Raw genomic sequence first — 21,487 nt, 5'->3', positions numbered from 1 at the left:
TCCGTTAAATTATTAGGCTAAATTAAAAATGATAGTTCAAGTAATAATTATTTCTTTTAGGGAATAAAAATTATCATTTGATATTTTGCCTGTATCAGCTGATTTGGAAAGCAGAGATGGTAGTGTCAACCTACTCGTGTATGACACACACACACACACACACTCCCTCCCTTTTTTTATCTATTAAAAAAATAGCAGTAATTTTTTACCCCAGTAAATGGATACAGTGAGCCCTCGCTACTTCGCGGTTCGACTATCGGGGATTCAACGACTTCGCGATTTTTTACATAACGCATGTATATACATATATATCACGGATTTTCCGGAAATTCCCAAATATTTCGTTAATCCCATTAATAATTAGTAATATCTGCTCTTACTGATGGTTCATTGCATTACATATGACATATAATTCAGTACAGAAAGAAATAAAACACTAAAAGAAAATGTGATCATACGATAATTCAGTACACGTAGTAAAATTAAATCGAACATGAAACGCAAATCAGATGCAGTCTGACTTTGCCATATTTGAATGGTGTAGGGCTGCTGATGGCTACTACTACAAATGTAATGGATGTGCATCTTTTCCATGAATCTTTTGTATGTATACGTACGTAGTACTGCATCCAATAATATTCTTGGTTGCAAAAATCACATCTCGAATAAGCGTACATATCCTACAACAAAACAAGTGTAAAATAGCGTACGTAAAGCATACTGTATATAGTAGTGATACCTCGGTAGTCGAACGACTCTAAATTCGAACAAATCGGAGTTTGACCAAAAAATTTGAGTAATTTTGCTGCGGTGTTCGAACAAAAAATCGGAACTCGAACAGCCGAACGCGTGGCCGAGTGAGATGAGCGGCCATCTCGGCTACTCTCGCTTGGTCGGGTAGCATCATTTCAAGAGAGAGCGTCAGTACGACAACACGTGTTGAGAATTTATTGTGATTTAGTGCGTTTTATTGTCTTTTTTTTGCCGATAATAATGGGCCCCAAGAAAGTTAGTGATAAGGGGAAGGATAAGAGGAAAACAGTGAGAACAACGATCGAGTTGAAGAAGGAAATTATTGCCAAATACGAGAATGGTGTACGAGTGTCTGATCTAGCCTTACAGTATGGCATGGCGAAGTCGACCATTTCGACCTTTTTGAAAAATAAGGAAGTGATAAAGAAAGCTAATGTTGCACAGGGAGTGACAGCAATTAGTAAGCAAAGGCCACAAGTAATTGAGGAAATGGAAAAGTTGCTCCTTATATTTATTAAAGAAAAGCAGTTGGCCGGGGAAAGTATAAGTGAAGCTTTCATTTGCGAGAAAGCTCTTCATATTTATGAAGAATTGGTGAAGAAAAGTGCCAGTACTAGTGAAAGTGATTCGTCATTTACTTTTAAAGAAAGCAGGGGCTGGTTCAAGAAATTCCGGAACAGAACTGGTATTCACCGTGTGACTAGGCATGGGGAGGCAGCCAGTTCGGATCAGGCGGCAGCTGAAAAATACGTTGTTGAATTCGACCGATACAAAATTTGATCCCGCAGCAAGTCTTCAATGGCAATGAGACCGGGTTATTTTGGAAGAAAATGCCGGCCAATACCTACATTAATGATAATGTTATGTCTCACTTTAGAAGAATAGTGCAGAAGAGAAAGAAGCAGCTGACAATTGACATGTTTTTCATAAAAGAAAAGATAGCTGCTACATCCCAGCCTGATTCCCCTCCAAAGAAGAGAAACAGAAGAGAAAAAAACACTGAAGGAGATTTGCCCAACCTTTTACTGCAGAGAGAAAAAACTCCTGAAGGAGAACTAACCAGCCACATCATGGAAGGGGACTCTCCTTCCAAGCAGTAACCTCCCCCTTCCATCCTCTCCACATCCATTCCTGTATGCCATCGAACCGCTGCTCAAAGGTATGTACAGTAAATGGTTTAAAATCGTTTTATATAGTTTTCCGACCAATTTCGTACACATTTAAATAATTATTGTTGTTTAGGTACACGTTTTATCAATATTTTGGGCATTTTGGAGTGCGTAGAACGTACAAAAAATAAATACCATTATTTCTTATGGGGAAAAAAGGTTTCGGTACTCGAACAAATCGGAGGTCGAACACTGATCCCGAACGGATTATGGTCGAGTACCGAGGTATCACTGTACCTTGTATTTGAATTTGTAACTACTACGTAGCATGTAAGACGGACTGTGATTGGTTCCAGTGCTGATAGATGACGAATCAGCTCCCAAGTTTTGTAATCTAGCCTATGATTGGTGTTTTGACCGCTTCTCCGATCCGCAGCATCTTCTCGCGGCCACTTTGTTTGCCGCTCTCTCGCCGGGTAGATGCTGCTACGTTACTGTGTAACTTTAATCTGTGCCGTGCGCGACTGTTTGAAGTTGAACTTTTTGTTGAACTTTCTGTTTAACCCCTACAAAGGCTCCCAAGCGTTCAATGGCTCCCAAGCGTTCTGCTTCTACTAAGGCTGGTAGTGAGCCTAAACGCCACCGAAAAATTATGACAATTGCTGAGAAGGTGACACTTCTAGATATGTTGAAAGAAGGCAGAAGTTACGCGGCCGTTCGCTACATTAACCTGTTAAGCGTCACCCACGTGATAAACCGTTCACCACGATCTACTCGGTACCGCCTTCAACTGCATATTCCGTTCATGACTTTAATTGCCTTTTTCAAGCCGTCAGTCTCGTGATATTACGTTTACTAGTATAGTAAGTATAGGATCACCACTTGGCAACACTCTCAGCATATGGGGGCTGTGAATAGAAACTTATATGATGTCTGGCACAAATTTTTCTGAAGGTAGCTTGATGTTAGAAAACTGGTTTCCTATCAGTGCGTTTCGGGCGTTCATGCGGAAGTGGTTGTTTGCTGTTCCTTTCGTAATGAAAAGTCTAAAGAGGAAGGTTATTTCTTTAGATGAAATAAATGATATTCTTGTTGAGGAATTTGATAATGATAACCTGTTTGATAATGAGAGCACTAGTTCTGAATCCTCCAGTAATGAGTATATTGAAGAAACAAAGTTTTCTTTCGATGCCGAAAGCGAAAATGACTTCTCATTACCGAATGACTGGACAACGAGATTTCACAAAACAATATAGGAAAGGAAACGCCGAGAGAGAGAGAGAGAGAGAGAGAGAGAGAGAGAGAGAGAGAGAGAGAGACTTATCCCTTTGATTTTGTTGCTTATCCAGGCGTAAAATTTACGATTGAAGATAAAAAGAACCCATTAGAATATTCAGTATTATGTAGCCATTTGAAATGAAATAATAGTAGTAATAATTGTAATTTTTACTCTACCATTTAATTAATATCCCTACTTTTAACTATAAATATGGATTACAAACAAAGAAATGATATTAACTTTGAAAAACTATCATTAGTGAAATGACCGCTCAGGGCAAAAAAAGCGTGACGGTACGTTAGCGGCAACCTGGTCCAAGGGGGACGCTTAACAGGTTAAAAAGGACGAGGCGAACTTTAGAAAGACGGCTGCCATCACCTTTAGAAGGTCAGCGAAGCGAGTTGTTACCGCTCGTAATAAAACGATCGTCCGTATGGAAGGTGCTTTAGCAGTCTGGATTGCCGACTGCCGGAAGAACATTGCCTTGGATACGAACACCATCCGAACCAAGGCTTTGGGTTTGTATGAGAATTTTGCGGCAAAGGCACCTCAAGACGACGATGGCGACCATGCTGAAGAAGACGAAGATGTACTAGATGAACCTCAAGCAGGGACATCCATTGATTCCCAGCCTAAGAAACTACGTTTTTCCGCCAGCAAAGGATGGTTCGCGAAGTTTCAGAAACACTTCGGCCTGAAAAGCGTTTCCCTGCATGGCGAGGCTGCTTCCGCTGCTGAAACTTAACCGAATGAGACATTTAAGAACATTATCACTGAAGGTGGATACAAGCCCGAACAAGTGTTTAATATGGATGAGACCGGCTTGTTTTGGAAGAGAATGCCGTCGAGAACTTTCCTGTTCAAAGAAGCCAAAGCCTCTGGCTTTAAAGCATTCAAAGATTGTGTTACCCTCGTGATGTGTGGCAATGCTGCTGGATTTTTGCTAAAGCCGGGGCTTATTTACAAATCGAAAAACCCTCGCCCTTTGAAAAATAAGAAAAAGAATCTCCTTCCCGTGTACTGGATGCATAATCCAAAAGCATGGATTACGAAGATGCTGACCTCCAACTGGGTCCACCAGTGTTTTATCCCGCAAGTCAGTAAATATCTCTTAGAGAAGGGCTTGCCATTTAAGATCCTTCTCCTTATGGATAACGCTGGTGGACACGCAACTGATCTGTTGCATGAGGGCATTCAGGTTGAGTTCCTGCCACCCAACACCACGTCATTAATTCAACCGATGGACCAGGGGGTTATCAGGGCGTTCAAGGCCCTCTACACGAAGAATACCTTGGCAAACCTCGTTGCGTGTGTGGATGCTGCCCAAGATGATGAGGATGAAACATTCAATTTGAAGGCGTACTGGCGGAAGTACACAATAGCCACGTGCCTGCAGAACATCCAGAAGGCACTGAAAGAAATGAAACCTTCTACTGTTAATGCGAGCTGGAAGAAGTTGTGGCCCCACATTGTTTACGATGACGAGGGATTTACACCTGCTGAGATTCAACACCCTGCAATACGGAAATCTGTGCAGTGGGCTGCGATAATTGGAGGCGACGGGTTTGGCGACATGACGACTGAAGACGTCGACGAGTTGTTGTACTGCCATTCCCAGCCACTAACTGACGCAGACCTAAAAGACCTGACGAAATCGGCCAGTGAAGACAGTGAAACACAGGAAGAGACCCAAGAAAATGTCGAAGAAACGGGCTCAACATTAGAACGGCTTGCCAAGCTCTGCAACCTTGCGAAGGAGTTGAGAGAATTTTCGCAACAGTGGAACGAGAATATGGTTCGTTCTATACAATTCTGCAACAAAATCGATGAAGACATGACTCCCTACAAGATGCTCTTCGAGCGAAAAAGAAGCAGCGGCAGCAACTTCCGATCACAATGTTCTTCCAGCCTCGCAAAAAAGAGCCAGTTCCTCCTGCTACGATGCCTTCGGAAGGAAATTGAAGAAGTGTCCCAGGAAGAAGTTGAAGGTGTGTCCCAGGAAAAGACTCTTCTGTCTGAAGAGACGTAAAATACTATCATTGGCTGCACAGTAGAAGACATCATCATCATCATTTCTACTGTGCAGCAAATTCATCGCCATCATCATTCAAGTTTTTCTTCAACTTCTTTTGTGGTGAGTACAGTAACAATCTCTATTTTTTATACTACTTTAATATTCTAATATTTGTGCCTGTTTTAGTTTAGGGTACTGTAGTACATGCATTAAGTGTTCTGTACATTAAAGGGTAGTTTGTTAACAGTACTACGTACAAGGGAAGGTTTTAAAAGTCTGAATATACATGTTATAACCTATCATATTTTTTTATTTTATTACATTTAAAACACACACACTCTCTCTCTCTCTCACTCTCTCTCTCTCTCTCTCTCTCTCTCTCTCTCTCTCTCTCTCTCTCTCTCTCTCTCTCTCTCTCTCTCTCGTAAATTATCATTCAGTCATTTGCGGCAGTTTGTTATAGTTGATTAAACGCCAAAATAAAAGAAAAAAAATTGTTTTCCTGCTTTGCTACATATGTAGGATTTTATATAAATACGGTAAATAATATTTGTAATAACATATTTACTAAAAGCTTTTAATATCATTATTTATCACTTTCATCATGCGCGTTTAATGCCTTCGTTTGTTTATTACGATCGAAGATGGAGCGTACAGTAAACGAATGGAAGGTTTCCGTTTCAAGCGGCGTTATAAAGAAAAACACTATATAAATGGCATTCATTTCATTTACTTGAAAGTCCTAAGAAAAATTAAGTAAAACATTGGTAATAACAAAATCAACATATCAATATAATCGATGCAAAAACTAACCTATACACAGATGTGTAAATGCGTTTGTTTCTTCATTATGATCAAAGATAAACGTAAACAAAACATTGGTTGCCATTTTTTATCGTGCTTTTTGGCGTGTTTAGGAAACACGATATAAAATTGCCTTTAATATTTGTGCCTGTTTTAGTTTAGGGTACTGTAGTACATGCATTGTGGAGGATTAATTTTATTTTAATTTATTTTTTTTGTTTTGCCAAATAGAGAGAGAGAGAGAGAGAGAGAGAGAGAGAGAGAGAGAGTTTTGTTAAATCAAGATATTTTATTTGCTTTAGCTTTATCAAATAGAGAGAGAGAGAGAGAGAGAGAGAGAGAGAGAGAGAGAGAGAGAAAGAGAGAGAGAGAGAGAGTGTTTATTTGCTTTAGTTTTGTCAAATCGCGAGCGAAAGAGAGAGAGAGAGAGAGAGAGAGAGAGAGAGAGAGATTGTTTTAGTTTTGTCAAAAAAAGAGAGAGAGAGAAATTAATTTGCTTTAGTTTTGCTATATCGCGCACGCGCGAGAGGGCGTATGTGTGTGTTTGTGTCTGCGTGTTTGTGTGTCCGCGCCGCGCGCCGCCGAACAAGTGGTAGATAGCGGAATGATTGTTTGTAGTGGGAGAGACTGTCGGTATTTTTAAGGTTGTTTGTTTACATTTTTTACCTAGGTTAGGGCAGTAATGAATGTCTTGGGCGAAAGCATTTTCTATTTGACTGTAGTAGGAGTCGGTTGTGTTTTTTTTTTGTTCTTAGAAAGCCGGCTGTGAAGTGATTTTTCTAGTATCGGAGTAAGTACTGTTTTATTTATTTTTGTTAGGCGCGATTGTGAAAGATAGAAAGTTTATTATTTATCTTTGATTATAGTGCGATAATTTAGTTAGTTAGGAGTTTTCGTAAGCGTTTTTTCTTTTTATTGCAGGCCGTAATTCCTCCTTTAGGCTCCTTGGATTCCTTTACTGTTGGAGTTAATTCAGTCCTTGAAGGTGTTGCTCGCCTGCCTTGTTTGTATGAATAGCTTGATGATGACGACCTGGACCGTATAATATGAACATAGGAATAGACTGCAGATATATATATTTACATAGAATTTTGACCGTTGATGACCCGGCTGTGAAATAGATTGTTCCTTTATGATGACATGATGATGATGATGATGACCACCACCGCTTACGTGATTGGACAGTCGAATTGACTGTTCGTTATTGTTTGCCAGGAGTGGTGGCAATTGGTTACAAAGACTGGTGCCAGTGTGTAGAGTCTGTGGACGATGGTGGCCACACACAAATATTAATTCAAGAAGTTCTCGTATGTTTTAGTATTAAGTTTGATTATTTTTGCTGGGTTATATATGACGATTGGTGTTTTAGTGTTGTGATTTTTTTTCAGTGTTTAAGTATTTTTTGGTACTGTGTGTGAAGTAAGTGTTTTCAGTACTGTATGTGGACTGACGGTGTTGGGTATATTTAAAGGCTATTGTTTTCCCGATTATTGGAGAATTCTCGGTAACCTTACGCACCGATATCTATTTATCCAGCAAATTTTGTCTGTTGAATTTAATGTGTGATTTTTGTTTTTGGTTGCGGTAAATATAGTTTTAAGGTTATGTTTTGTTTGTTTTTCCCTTCGTGCAATAGTCCAGTTTGAAGCAAAGTAAGGGGAAAGTTTGTGTTGTGGGATATTTTGGAAGTAAGAGTGATCAAAGGTGTGGGGGTTGTTATTGTTTACATCCCGCCACAGCATTAAGTGTTCTGTACATTAAAGGGTAGTTTGTTAACAGTACTACGTAAAGGGAAGGTTTTAAAAGTCTGAATATACATGTTAAATAAATACGTAAATATGGTGTCCCTACTTCGCGGATTTTCAGCTATCGCGGTCGGGTTTGGAACCTATGTACCGCGATAAACGAGGGTTCACTGTATACACTGTACAGAGCGAGCTAGGATAGGTGCTCCCAGTGTAGAGGAGTGCGGGCTATTTGAAATCACCACAAAGTGCAAATTTTATCGCGAATGATAGAATTTTTTTTATAAGCATTGCGTCGTTCTTATGCGCAAAAAACCGAAACCACGAAGCAAGAACCCGTGATTGACGTTACAATGTAAGAGCGAGTGATACGCGAGCGCTACAGGACCAAACTGCGAGAGGTTTGCAAAGGCTTATATTGTAATTGTTAGGCCACAAGAATAACTGCAAAACTACGTATATGGTATTTTATCTAATGGGTAATACAGTTCTCTGTATTGCAAATAACCGAATGAGCATAGAAAGAACCCACAAATATCGATGGTGAAAGAATAAGGTAAAATTGTATTACAGTGAACCCTCGTTTATCGCGGTAGATAGGTTCCAGACCCGGCCGCGATAGGTGAAAATCCGCGAAGTAGTGACACCATATTTACCTATTTATTTAACATGTATATTCAGACTTTTAACCCTGGAAAGGTATGATGGGTCGTTTGCGACCCCTACAGCATTTTCAAAACCTGTTTTTTCCCCATAAATCATCAGCTGTCTCGAATATGGAAGTGATCGACCTGCAAGGGGTGACTAGTCTACATGCCATTGTCTGCTTTAGGACTGATTTTCGTCTAACTTCCCTCCTTCCCCGTTTTCTTACCCCCCCCAGGGGTCGACCTCGACCCTACATACCTTTATAGGGGTAAGTGATCAAACAGCAAAGTTATTAGATAATTATAAATTGTCGAACAGTGTTAATACTTGTTTGGTTCTTTATAGTTGGAAAGTGTGGGTGGATGGTGTGTCTACCACTTGCATGACATTGCTTTTGGCTTAGATGCCATATATTGCCATGAGGTCCATTTTCCCTCAAATGCTAATTTCTGATTTTTTTAGGTTTTTTGCAAATTTGATTTTTTTTCTATTTATTTTGAATTTATCTTCAATAATGGCCAGCAGACAGTATTCCCTCGGCATGGATGTCATCAACACACTTCTAATGGAGTTAAAAAGAGATGTTGATGATAATATGGAGCTTGCAACCCCATTCTTCATTTCAAGTGGTAGATTGGGCTGTAAGAGTTGTTGCGGTCTGCGGCCATTTTGTTGACATACCCGAAAGGTAAGTTGGCATATCTCTATATATTCTGGTTCTGTATAGAATTCGTGATATTTTGGTATAATTTAATGCATGAATATCATATTTTATAGGAGATACAATGATTTTCATAAGAAATTTACATTGTGAACTAGGCCGTCAAAAAATGACCTTTAGATTTCGCCCCTGTTATAACAGTAAATTAAATCTTAGTGCAGATTTTATTATGTATTTCTGTTCTAGGATAATATGAGTTTATTCTATAAAAAAATTAGCCTCTTCCTATTTCATTTCGGTACCCAAAAAAATTCATGAAATTTGGACAAATTTTTTTGGCCAAAAAAATTTACCCTTTTTTTCTCATTTCAGATCTTGACTTCTATGGGTCCAACTCATTTCCAGCAATTACACGCTGTTGCTTTTCCATCTAAGAAGGTGTCCCTAAAGGGATTTATGTGTATATGTATATTTCTATTTTTTGTGAATATATACGTCAAGTCTTTTTTTTTGTATACTTAAATTTTTGATAGATTTCCAATAAATAGTTATTTTGTAGATGGGTATCATTTATATTTTCAGTAATTTTTAGCATTCTTTGAAGTATTTTTAGCAAGTCAAACAATACAGATTGATGCATAACTAGATTTTTCCTGAATTTTTTTCGGAGTCGGGGTCGTTCACGACCGAGTATACCCTTAAAGGGGTGTCCGAGTAGCATACCTATCCAGGGTTAAAACCTTCCCTTGTACGTAGTACTGTTAACAAACTACCCTTTAATGTACAGAACACTTAATGCATGTTCTAACGTACCCTAAACTAAACCAGGCACAAATATTAAGGGCGACTTTATATCATGCGTTTCCTAAACACGCCAAAAAGCACGATAAAAAATGGCAACCAATGATTTGTTTACGTTTATCTCTGATTATAATGAAGAAACAAACGCATTTACACATCTGTGTATAGGTTAGTTTCTGCATCGATTATATTGATTATTCAGTACAGTATGTTGATTTGGTTATTACTAATGTTTTACTTAATTTTTCTTAGGACTTCCAAATGAAATGTTTTTCTTTATGACGCCGCCTGAAACAACGGCGTCATAAAGTACGCTGAGTAAACAAACTAAGGAATTTAACGCGCATGATGAAAGTGATAAATAATGATATTACAGTAAAAGCTTTAATAAAATATGTTATTACAAATATTATTTACTGTATCTATATAAAATCATATATACGTAGCAAAGCAGGAAAACAATCTACGAGAGAGAGAGAGAGAGAGAGAGAGAGAGAGAGAGAGAGAGAGTTGTTTTACATACGTAAATGTAAATTTTAAACAAAAAAAAAAAATAGCCCCATTTCATATAGTATAGATTACAAATATTTTACTTTATAATATTACAGTAGTCTGTATAATACTGTAAAGTTCAGTACAGTATGTTGTTGTTAAAGTCGTGGCGATGAAATTCTCACGAAACAAAAACACGCCATTTGAGTACAACAGCTGATTCTCTCTCTCTCTCTCTCTCTCTCTCTCTCTCTCTCTCTTCGTGTTATACAATACTTACATTTAGATGAAGAAACTAAAATTAGTTTTCTTAGTGTCAATTAAATACGAAACGAAATAATTAGGCCGAGTCTACATCCATTTCAATCATAGCTAAAAATACGGCATCCGATTTCATCAGCAAACCACTATTTTTTGGGAAATATCATTTTATTCTAGAAAATTGCCACTCTTTAAATAGTTAATTGCACATTAAGAAAGCGTGTACTTTTGTTTTTAAATTTCGGGTTTGTTTTAAAAATCGAGTATTGTTGACTTCTTTTTTTTTTTTACTTTTGGCTGTGATTAGATCAGCTGTCATCTAGCTGCCGCTCGAGTGTGTACGAATACACTAACAAAGTATCATTTATACCATTTCTTAACTTATTCAAACCGTCTACAGTATACAGTTGATATTACATAAGCACCAATGTGTTATAACCTATCAAATTTTTTTGTTTATTACATTTAAACCCCCTCTATCTCTCTCTCTCTCTCTCTCTCTCTCTCTCTCTCTCTCTCTCTCTCTCTGTGGGCTACTTTTCACTACCTACCATTCCTTACCTCTCTCTATCTTTCTAACAAATGATATCTTTGTTGCTCCTCAAAGTTTCATTTATATTGAAAATCAATCACGATTCAATTTTCCTTACTTTCTCCAATCTCGCACCATCGGTCACATCGCGGTATTTTCGATATTTCTGGAAAATCCGCGATATATGTATATACATGGGTTATGAAAAAAATCCGCGATGGTCGAACCGCGAAGTAGCGAGGGTTCACTGTATTACCTTTATATAGAGTAAATAAATATGATAAATTTGGAAGTCATTAGTAATTTCCCTAGCAATACAAACCTGGAGCTCTTTAGTAAGAAGTATTATTTTGGCGCTGGCTAGAATTAGCAAAGGCTCTCCTCGCAAGTTGAATCGTTTCTTGTTCGCCGACGTTGGAGAGAAGCAGCGAAGGCTATCTTCGCAAGCCAAATGCTTTCTCGCTGGCGAGCCTTATGTCATGCTGGACTCTAAGACCAGCCATGTGTCACTCGTCAGAGGTTGAAACCACTAGGTGCAGGTCCTGAAGGGCTTGGCCTTGCAAAACTCCATGAGCTTTGTTGTGCCCAAAGGCAAGAAGTAGAAATAACCTTGAAAAGTCAAGGCCTACGAGACTCGTTGATGGGAGAGGATGTGGTCGCTTTTGTCATCATCTACAGCAAAAATCCCAGTAGGAATTGCAACAAGGTTAGTTTCGTACCCTGAGGGTGCGACAGCGATGAGTAGGAGTTGTAAGCAATCACCTAACTCATTCGCCGGCAAGCTCCAAAGAGCAAGGGCAGGGTAAGGACAAATCCAATCCCCGCCAGAGGAATCATTTGCTGCCGTCTGCAATTTTCCCCGCAAACGAGGAGACTGCTGAACAGTGGCTGGCAAGAGGAACTCTCCCTCGGAAGGTAAAGTTGCTCAACACCTGGTGTAGGGTAACTCCCCTAGGAAAGGAAAATTATTCAACACCTGATGGAGCTTAACTCTCCCTTGTTATGGAAAATTATTCAACACCTGATGGAGCTTAACTCTCCCTCGTTAAGGAAAATTAACCAATAACTGGAGGCAAACCTCCGGGCAGTACTCTCTACTTCCTGTCAATGAGCTAAGCTCAAGTTGAAGGTTGACATTGAGTGTTACGTGTGAAACGTAGCCCAAGCTCGTTTCTGGGTTTACCACGGAGGGGTTACCCGATAAGTTACTCCGAGAAGTTCTCATCGACATCTGGTCCTGATCGCCCGCAGAAGCAGAGCGAATTCGGGCCGAGCCAAAGTAAAGGCCAAAGACCTCTTGCTTCCTTGCTTTGCACGAGAAACCTGTGAGCCCCATGGAAGGCAGCTCTGAAAAAAAGTGACTTTTTATTAAGCTTTAAGCCAGTTTCTTTTAGCCATAACTGGGTAAAAAGGTTTGTAAGGAGAGAAAGGCTATGTCTTTACAGAGCTCAAATAAAAAGTGACAGTTAGTCGATAGTGCCCTGGTTTCACTTTCGCCGAAATAATACTACATAGTTAAGAGCGGATGGTTTGTATTTTGTGCTGAAACAAATAAATTTATCAGAACTACGTACTTCTTATGGTAACCTTTGGTAACTGAATGCTACTCTAGTTATCTGAATTTAGCTAAGTATATCTTTTGTCCACAGTAACAGCAATCGTTGTTGCAAGGTTCTACTGTGCAGTACTGTAATCTATAATGTTGACTCCTCTTTATATTTCAGGTTTCTAAGGGGAGCTAAATTTTATATTTTTCTCCTATTTTAACTATAGTCTTCATTTTGATTTCTGGCCTCGTGAAAGCTTAAAGGTTATAAAAAATAAAAAAATTATAAAAATAACGAAAATGTATCGTAGATTTCTGTATCTACTTTGATGCTTTTTCAGGTATCATGGGAAAGGGGCCTTGGAACATAACACCCATGAACAGCCTAGGGATTACTGTTCCTCTATACAGTAATCATATTTGTAGTCTTTATGGGGACTTCATTTCATTCTAAGGTTTACATAATCTCTTAAACATTTATGTTTTTACAGAATGGTGATTTCTTCTAAGCTTAAAATTTAAAGGTTCACTAAACTGTTTACTTGTAGTTATTTGTCACGTTAGTTAAGGAATTATTTTCATCTTTTACATTAATTTTGATTCTTTAATTAAATTCATATAACACTAGAGTTTTTTCTTTCATTACAGGTAAGATTAACTTTAAATGCATTAGTTTAAATAATTCTCTACAGTTTAATTAATTTTTTTTCAGTTGAATTTTTTTTTCTGACCTTATATTTAGCACTAAAATATGTTGAGCTTTTTTAATTTCCCTTTCTAATACAGTAAGTTGCTTTGTATTTTGTACAAAATATTTTTACTTCGATACTACCTCACCAAATTCCGGATCTTTGCCTAAGAAGCAAATCCTTTTCATTCTAATGGCACTCATCTACTAAACAACCTAATGCAATAACATACAAACAACATCATATTATGTACAGTACATTATTACTACTACTACCTTATAAAATTATTTGGTTACTTACTTCTTCTCAAGAAAACTGTTAGCTTCCACTTGCTTCACACCAGCAGAACAAGCTCTATTCCCAGAATAATATCCCGCTGGATCTGTCTTGTACACACATGGACCAAGCTCGTCATCATATCCAATCAGAATCATACCTAAAATGACAAATTCAGAGATAATTTGTATTTTTCCTAACCATACAAACCTTAGCTATTTACATTGCATATTACTTTCGGCGTAGCTGAAATGAAGAGCCATTAGATTTTAACGAGGATCTCCTACCCTGCGCTAGTTAGCAGGGGTAGGGGGAGGGGTAGCTTGCTACCCCTCCCTCCCTCACACACTGGTGAAATGTCTCACTTCACTTAGAGGTAGGACTTGACTTGGGGACAGTGCTGGCGGGCAAATATGTGTAAATAGCTAAGGTTTGTATGGTTAGGAAAAATACAAATTATCTCCGAATTTGTCATTTGTTCCGTAACCGAAATACAAACCACACTATTTACATTGGGTGACTTACCCCTTAGGAAGGGTGGAAAGTCCCCAGCCTTACTGGCTTTGGCTTTACCCGGGGACTCAGAATCCGAGTGAGTCGCACTCGAGAAAAGGAGTCCCTGCACCTCACAAGTTCCTTGCTCTGCAAGGAAACGAGTGGCCTACATAAGCTTGTGTGTGAAGGAAGAAAGTGTGACCTGTCCTAGGCATTTGACCTGGAGTTCCAGAAGGAACTCTGGGTTAGGACGTTCCCAATACCACCTCGTCAGGGTATGGGGGACGCGACAGTATTAACTCAATACTCGGAACACAAGGAAGCATGGTTTACCTGCAGAGGTTTGAGGTCAGCTATGCAGAGACCAGGATGCTGCTTCCCCAGTAGAGGGGATGATGAAGAAAGAAGTAAGGGCCAGACATACTTCTTTCGTTCATGCAGACTAAAACCTGATAACAATGCCTCAACCTTCTGCTACCTGTCCAAAAAGGAGCCTGAGGTTAGACCAGCTGTTGTGTAGCCACCACAGAGCGATAGAAACGTATCGATACTCCTGTGTGTCACGTCCTGCAGGAAGCGGGCTGCGAAGGTCATTAGACACTTCGAGACTCCAGCTTGTAGCACCTGTGTCACAGAGTAGTTCTACTCGAAGGCAAGGGACGTTGCGATGTAGCCGACATCGTGCTCTAGGGCGACGTGACGGGGGAGGGTCTGGATTCAGGTCGAGATGAATGTCCTTGAGTCCGAGCTGAAGAGGTATACTGGTGACTCTCCCCTGTGTCCTCCCTGTGCTCCCAAACCGGCTGCATGTGAGGACAAACTGCAGCTGTTCTCAAAGATAACCCCTCGATTCCTTTACTGGCAAGGAGAAGGTTTGGGTCATCTAATACAGAATGGAGACTTGAAATCTTGAAGGAGTTGGACCGAAGGTCCGGGACTCCAAGATTCTGAGTCTAGAAAACAACTCAGGAGCAAACCTGAATGTTGCCTTCCCCTATTCTCTTGAAAGGGCGGAGTCGTACGAGACCATGAAGATTGCTTACACACTGGCCGAGGCCAGAGTGAGCAGGATCACCGTCCCCCAAGACGGAATACGATCAGAGGCCTGACGTAATGGTTCTTGAGAAGATCTCTTAAGGGACTAAAGAGTCCGAACCATGCTCCATGGAGGTGGTCTCACTCCGACTGGGGGCAGGGACGTTCGCAGCTTCGCATGAGTGAAGAAAGGTCCAGCGGGAAGGAAAAAGTCTATTCCTTTCAGCCTGAAGGCCAGGGAAAGGCTGAGCGATAGGCTTTACTGCCGAGAGCGGAAAAGAGTTTCTTCCCGCTGAAAAGCAATAACTCCGTTATTGCTGGAGAAGAGGCCTCAAGGGAAGAGGTATCTCTCCCACGGCACCAACCACAGAAGACTCTCCACTTCGCCTGGTAGACCCCTGCGGATGACTATCACAGGTGACGCGACATCTGCTCCGCGACTGTAGCGGGTTGTCTCTTCTTGAGGAGGCGGCGTAGTGTCTCCAGGCGTGAAGCCGAAGCGATGCAACGGCTCGTGAAAGATGTTGTAGTGTGGTTGTTCGAGTAGCCCGTGCCGTGGAAGAAGCTCTCCCGGGAGTTCCGTCAGGGGAAGCAGAGGGTCCGGAAACCGTTCTGCGTATAGTCACAGTGGAGCTCTCAGGGCCATCGAAAGGTTGACAGACAACCTGGTCTTGTTGAGACCCATTCTCAATAGACAACAATGGTGGGAAGACGCAGGAGTCGATGTTGTCCCACCGTCACCGGAAAGCATCTTGCCAAAGAGTCTTGGGGTCTGAGACTGGGGGGAAGAACAGCGGAAGCTTGAAGTTCCAGGCTGTCGCGATCAGGTCCCCCAGGCCAGGACTTGCTGGTTACTATAGCCCAAAGACCCCCAGGTACTCTCTATCTGCGAGGCTCTGCTCAGATAGTCGGAGAGAACATTCCACTGCCCGGAATGAGTGAGCCGATAGTGGTATTGAGAGGACCTCGGATCATCTCAGTATCTCTACTGCAAGATGCAAAGGTATGAAAACGCGTCCCCTGCTGGTTGGAATACGCCAGTACCATGAAGTCGTCGCGCACAGAGCGACTTGGCAGGAACTGTAGGATCTGTAGAGGGGCCAGACTACAGCCCCTAAGCCTGCCTGAATGATGGGGAGGTATCCCTCAGGTCCTGACCATAGGCCTGAACCGGAAAAAGCCCCCCCCCCTTTCTTTGACGAGTCTGAGAACAGCATTAAAATGTGGAGAAAGGACGAGAATATCCACTCCCATCAAGAGGTTCCATAGGTCAACCCCCATTGCAGATCTAAACGTTCCGCTGGTCCCATAGGGGCCAGAAAGTCCGGTTAATCGTTGCTTTGATACCACCGGAACTTGGGCCGCCTCACAGGGAACTTATCCTGAGGCGACCGTTCGGGACTTTAGACGGGTCAATGAGGAAAAGAGACCCAGGAAACGTTCCAAGGTAGGGCTGAAAGCTCTGCTTGACTGAGAACAGGTACTGCGACTCTCCTCAGCCTTGCCACAGTCAACTGAAGGGAAGGCTCGGAGAAGGAGGCAACAGCATCTGGTGTTCCCAGGCGGTCACCCATCCAAGTACTGACCAGACCCAACGTTGCTTAACTTCACTGATCAGACGAGAAGCGGTGTTTTCAACGTGGTATGGCCGTTGACTCAATATCATGGCTAGATACTCCAGATGTTGAGGCAGAAATAGAGAAGGCTCCTAGCAAATTACCATGATCCCTCACTCTTGGTAAAGACCCGGAAGCTTGCCCCGGCGTTGAAGAAGGTCGAACCCGAGCCTACCGGAGTTGACCAGACCTCAAAAAAGCAAAGGAGGCGGAAGCCTGCTCCTGAGCGGCCATGAGGAAAGCAGGGAGAGTTCTCTGGGGAAAAACCTGCGATGCCACGGCGGGATCGCCACACCGCATCTTAAGCAGGGACACCTGTAGTCTAGGCTGAATTCCAAGAGCTTCCTGGAAAATGGATGGAATGGAAACTGGAAGTACCTGTCCTTCCGATCCAGGGCCTAAGGAGTCCTGCAGCCTCGTTACCAGTCTGATCGACTCTGCTGTTCCACGCTGGACGAAGTTTGTTCGACAAACTTGATCAGAGCTGAGAGGTCGACGACGGAACTCCCGTCTCAGATGCTTTCCTATGAGGAAGGATCGACTGAAGAAGCCGGGGGATGAAGCCGTCGACGAACCTATGGAGGACCTTCTCCTAAGGCATGGATCCTTCTGCCCAAACGGGCAAAACTCTTGCCGACCCCATGGCATAGAGGCTCAGTGACACTGGATTCGTGACAGAGACGGAGAGATGGTAAGAGCGAGGCGCGATATCCTTGGCTGATCACGGAGATCGTGCAGGAATCGGCATCGGGAAGCTGTTATCCAGATGAGTAACCTTAGGCATCCCCCCCAGCGTGAGACCTGCAAGGGGGGGTTGCCAATCCTAGAGTTTGTGAACTGCCGCTCCCTCTAGGATTATGCCTCCCGTGCTACCTGTCCCTGACAGGAGGGGACTGCTATTGTACACCTTGTCTTAGCTGCCGTACCCGGTCCGATAACTTAGGCAGACGAGGCTGAAAGAAGAGGCGTTGGAGGCCTGCAGGGTCTAGAAGAAAGCCCCTTGGAGGAGTGAAAACGGAAGTCGACTTCCTCCGCACAACAGCTGTCCATGTGTCTGTCCTTGGGCTCAAACAAGCTCTTCCCAAGGATGGAAGAGTGTCTGAGCTTGTCGACATCCACGGATGAGACACCCGAGGGGAAGCCCTCGGTCACTGCGTCTAGATGCTCCAACATCGAGTTTGCCAGCAAGTTCGAAACTTGGCGACAGAACGCAAAAGTGCTTGAGCCTGAGAGGAGGAAAGTACCTATGATCTTCCTGGAGCTTCCTTGAACAAAACCTCGGGTCGCAACCGAAGAGGGAAAGGACCTGGTAAGCCCCTTCCACGGGATGGAGAAGAGGAAGGGCTAAACCAGTCACCCCTTACCCGATGGAGAAATCTCGAAAGGAAAACTCCCTGGCACGACCCTTCCAGGGAATGACGAGGAGGAAGGGCTAACCCAGGTTCTGGAAAGAAGAATGTTACTCAGACCTCTCTGAAGATTCTTCCTGCTCTTGCACTTGCCATGCTCGGCGTTTACGGGGTGTAGACCATGTTCTGGAAATACGCACTCCAGAAGACTTGCCAGGCTGGCCGTATTGCGAAACCCCGACAGGAATCGCGGTCGCAATCGCCCTGGCGCTCGCGCGATGGTAAATCAATGGTTCGCGTGTGGCCGAACGTGGAAGCGCCCGTGCGCGGGCACGCAGAAGCGAGGACGAAAGTGCGCAAGGGAGCGCAGAAGGAGGGCGAGCGTGGTTGGAAGGGCGAGAGCTGGCGGTCGGAATCCGATGGTTCACAGGCGAGCGATGACCCATAGGCAAGAAATGGCAACTGCAGGAATCTAGCCGGATGGAACCCCGTCGGTTCGCGCGATGGAACACCGTCGGTTCGCGCGATGGAACACCGTCGGTTCGCGCGATGGAACACCGTCGGTTCGCGCGATGGAACACCGTCGGTTCGCGCGATGGAACACCGTCGGTTCGCGCGATGGAACACCGTCGGTTCGCGCGATGGAACACCGTCGGTTCGCGCGATGGAACACCGTCGGTTCGCGCGATGGAACACCGTCAGTTCCCGCGCGGGCAAACATTGGAACGCATGTGCATGGGTGCGCGTATGTGTAGGCGTGTGGTTGCGCAGGCACGTGGGTGCGCGGGCGAGCGCAGGCGGTCGGGAGACCGATGGCGCGTAGGCGGGCGATGGCGCATTGAGGAGCGATGTCGCCTCTTGGCGAGCGAAGGCCGTAGGCGAGTGAAGGCGCGTTGGGAAGCAATGGCGCGTTGGCAATCGATGGCGCGTTGACAAGCGATGGCGCGTTGGCAAGCGGTGGTGCGTTAACAAAACGCTAGCGCGCAGGCGAAGAATCGCGCGGGCGCATAGGAGATCGCTGACGCGTAAGAGACTAGGGATGATTAGCGCGCATCGCGCTAATCAGAGCGCGCGCAGGTGCATCAGGAAGGAGAGCGCCGATGCGAGCTGTCAATCAGGCGATCCTGGACGGTCAGGAAAAACTGATGGTGCCCATAGGTGCGTGGCAGAAAAGGGCGCGCAGATGTGCGCTGGCGATTGAAGGAAGCTGGCGCACAGAAGGACAGAAGTAAAGGTGAGCACTGGTGAGCAGAAGGAAGATCTACAACAGGCGAGTGCTAGATCGCTACTGCTGGTGTCCAGGGGACCTGACACGCGTGGAAGATCGATGGCGATCGTTGACACACAGGAGATCGCTGACGAGCAGGCGAACGTTGACGCGTCTGTGGTCGCTGGCGAGCAGAAGGGCGACGCGTGGAATCCTGTGCGAAGAAGAAGAGTCCTTGTCCAAGACCTGAACCGAAGTTCTAGGTTGCGCGGGCGAACGTGGGCGCGTATCAGGAACTGGAAGCGCAGGTGCTCTCTGACGGGCATGAGATCTAGAGTGCTCAGGAGACCGATGGCGCGCAGGGCGCACAACAGGAACAGCAGGATGTTCGGAGTCCTCAGGAGAGCGCTGGCGAGCAGTGGGGCGACGATCATCAGGAGAGCGCTGGCGAACAGGAGAGCACTAGCGATCAGGAAAACGCTGATGAGCAGGAGAGCGCCTGTGCGCTAACACCGCAGAAGGGCGCGCAGGGGAACCCTGACACGCAAGGGAAGCACCCCCCGTGGGAGGCAACCTTTTGGCCCGAAGGGACCGTTGCCCGTCGGATGACGAGGTCAGACTGCTGTCCATCTACACCAGGGGCGGAAGGTCAGGAAGGCGTTGGAGATCGATCCCCGGAGAGATCTAAGGAGGAAGGAGCTGCAGACTGCATACGGAGAAGATTCAAAAAGGCGCCTCTTAGCACCCTTATAGGGAGATGGGAGGCCCTTACGACGTAGCGGATGGTGAGCCTTACGGCGAAGGCGGCCAACAGCAACAACAGTAGAAAAGTCCTCCAAAGAGGAGTCTCTATGAGTGTACTCCCTCGCGAACAAAAGAGAAACACTTCGTAGAAGAGACGGGTCAGCCAGTGACCTAAAAAGAGCAATCCTCTGAAGAGGGGCTCCTGCAGTTGCCCAGCCCCTTTGAGCGTAACTGCAGGTGTGACCGCTCAGCACCAAGAGCATAGTCGCACGAAAAAAAAAAAGGCAAGAGGAGATCCCCCCAAAGGGAAAAACCTCAAGCCTGGATAGGAAAACTTCCCTAGGAAGGGAAGTTACCCACCCAAGGAGGCGAGCCTCCTGGGTGTTCTAAAATGAACAGGAGAGCTGTCAATCGTCACGGGAGTACTTCCAGGAGAAGGAGACACGCCCCTGACGAAGATCTATAGGGGAGGCAGCAACAGCAGATTACCCAGGCTTCAATAAGGCAGCTCACTCCGTTGCCACATTACAGAAACGAACTAGATCGTTAACTGTGAAAAATAAAAACAAAAAATCATTAGTTAACATTAATTCCCCCGGGAAGACTCCGAAGAGGAATCCCGAGGAAAAAGAACACAAGAATTATACAACAGGCACGTGCCCTCACAACCAATTACACTCACGGAAGGAGAGCTGTAACCAACACAGAATTATAACAATTATAATCATGTAACTATGTAATTGCGTAATTTAAAAAAAAATGAATGAACACTAAATAAAGAACAAAAACCCCGAAAGGAATCGTTCTAAAAAACTAAAAAAAAATCAACCAATACAATTAGATTCATAAACTAATTGAGACAAAACATACGGCGAAGCAACCCCACCCACACGGGAAGGAAGCTACTCAGACATAGTAAAGGTAACGTAGTAAGGGTGAACGACCTCAACAGAGAGAGAGAGAAAGACCGAAGTCAAACTCGATTGCAACCCATGAAATTACACCGTGGTGGCCTAACTGCCGAGGACTCCACGGAGATATCGTACACTACACACACAAGCACGAACTTTGAAAAGGAAACTTACTGATTTCTATACTCAAATATATACATAAACACGAAAATTTGTTTACATATATATTGAGTAAAAGAAAAGTAAGTGATTAAGTAAAGACAAAACAAAAAATGGCTGCCAAGCGAGGACAAAGACAGGCACGTCTGTCCATTGTCCGAGCCAAAAGTGAAGTGAGACATTTCACCAGTGTGTGAGGAGGAGGGGTAGCAAGCTACCCCTCCCCCTACACCTGCTAACTAGCGCGGGGTAGGAAACCCTCGTTAAAATCTAATGGCTCGTCATTTCAGCTACGCCAAAAGTAATACCCAATGTAAATAGCGTGGTTTGTATTTCGGTTACGGAACAAACACAAATTGTT

At 43.6% G+C, this 21,487-nt stretch overlaps 1 protein-coding gene and 1 non-coding gene across 2 annotated transcripts in view; both read right to left on the bottom strand.

Moving 5' to 3' along the window:
* Positions 1-21,487, bottom strand: part of LOC137640974 (proteasome subunit alpha type-6-like) — a 47,487-nt gene that overhangs the window by 13,851 nt on the left and 12,149 nt on the right. Inside the window, exon 6 of the mRNA XM_068373431.1 lies at positions 13,635-13,770. Coding sequence (XP_068229532.1) covers positions 13,635-13,770 — 136 coding nt within the window. The remainder of the gene's footprint in view (positions 1-13,634; positions 13,771-21,487) is intronic.
* Positions 16,678-16,796, bottom strand: LOC137641737 (5S ribosomal RNA). The gene has a single exon (XR_011044591.1). It is a non-coding gene; the product is annotated as a 5S ribosomal RNA (ribosomal RNA).

Source organism: Palaemon carinicauda, chromosome 5, assembly GCF_036898095.1.
Source record: "Palaemon carinicauda isolate YSFRI2023 chromosome 5, ASM3689809v2, whole genome shotgun sequence".
NCBI classification, from domain to species: Eukaryota; Metazoa; Arthropoda; class Malacostraca; order Decapoda; family Palaemonidae; genus Palaemon; species Palaemon carinicauda.
Note: the sequence above shows the minus strand (reverse complement) of the source record. Positions and strands in the feature narration are given on the sequence as shown.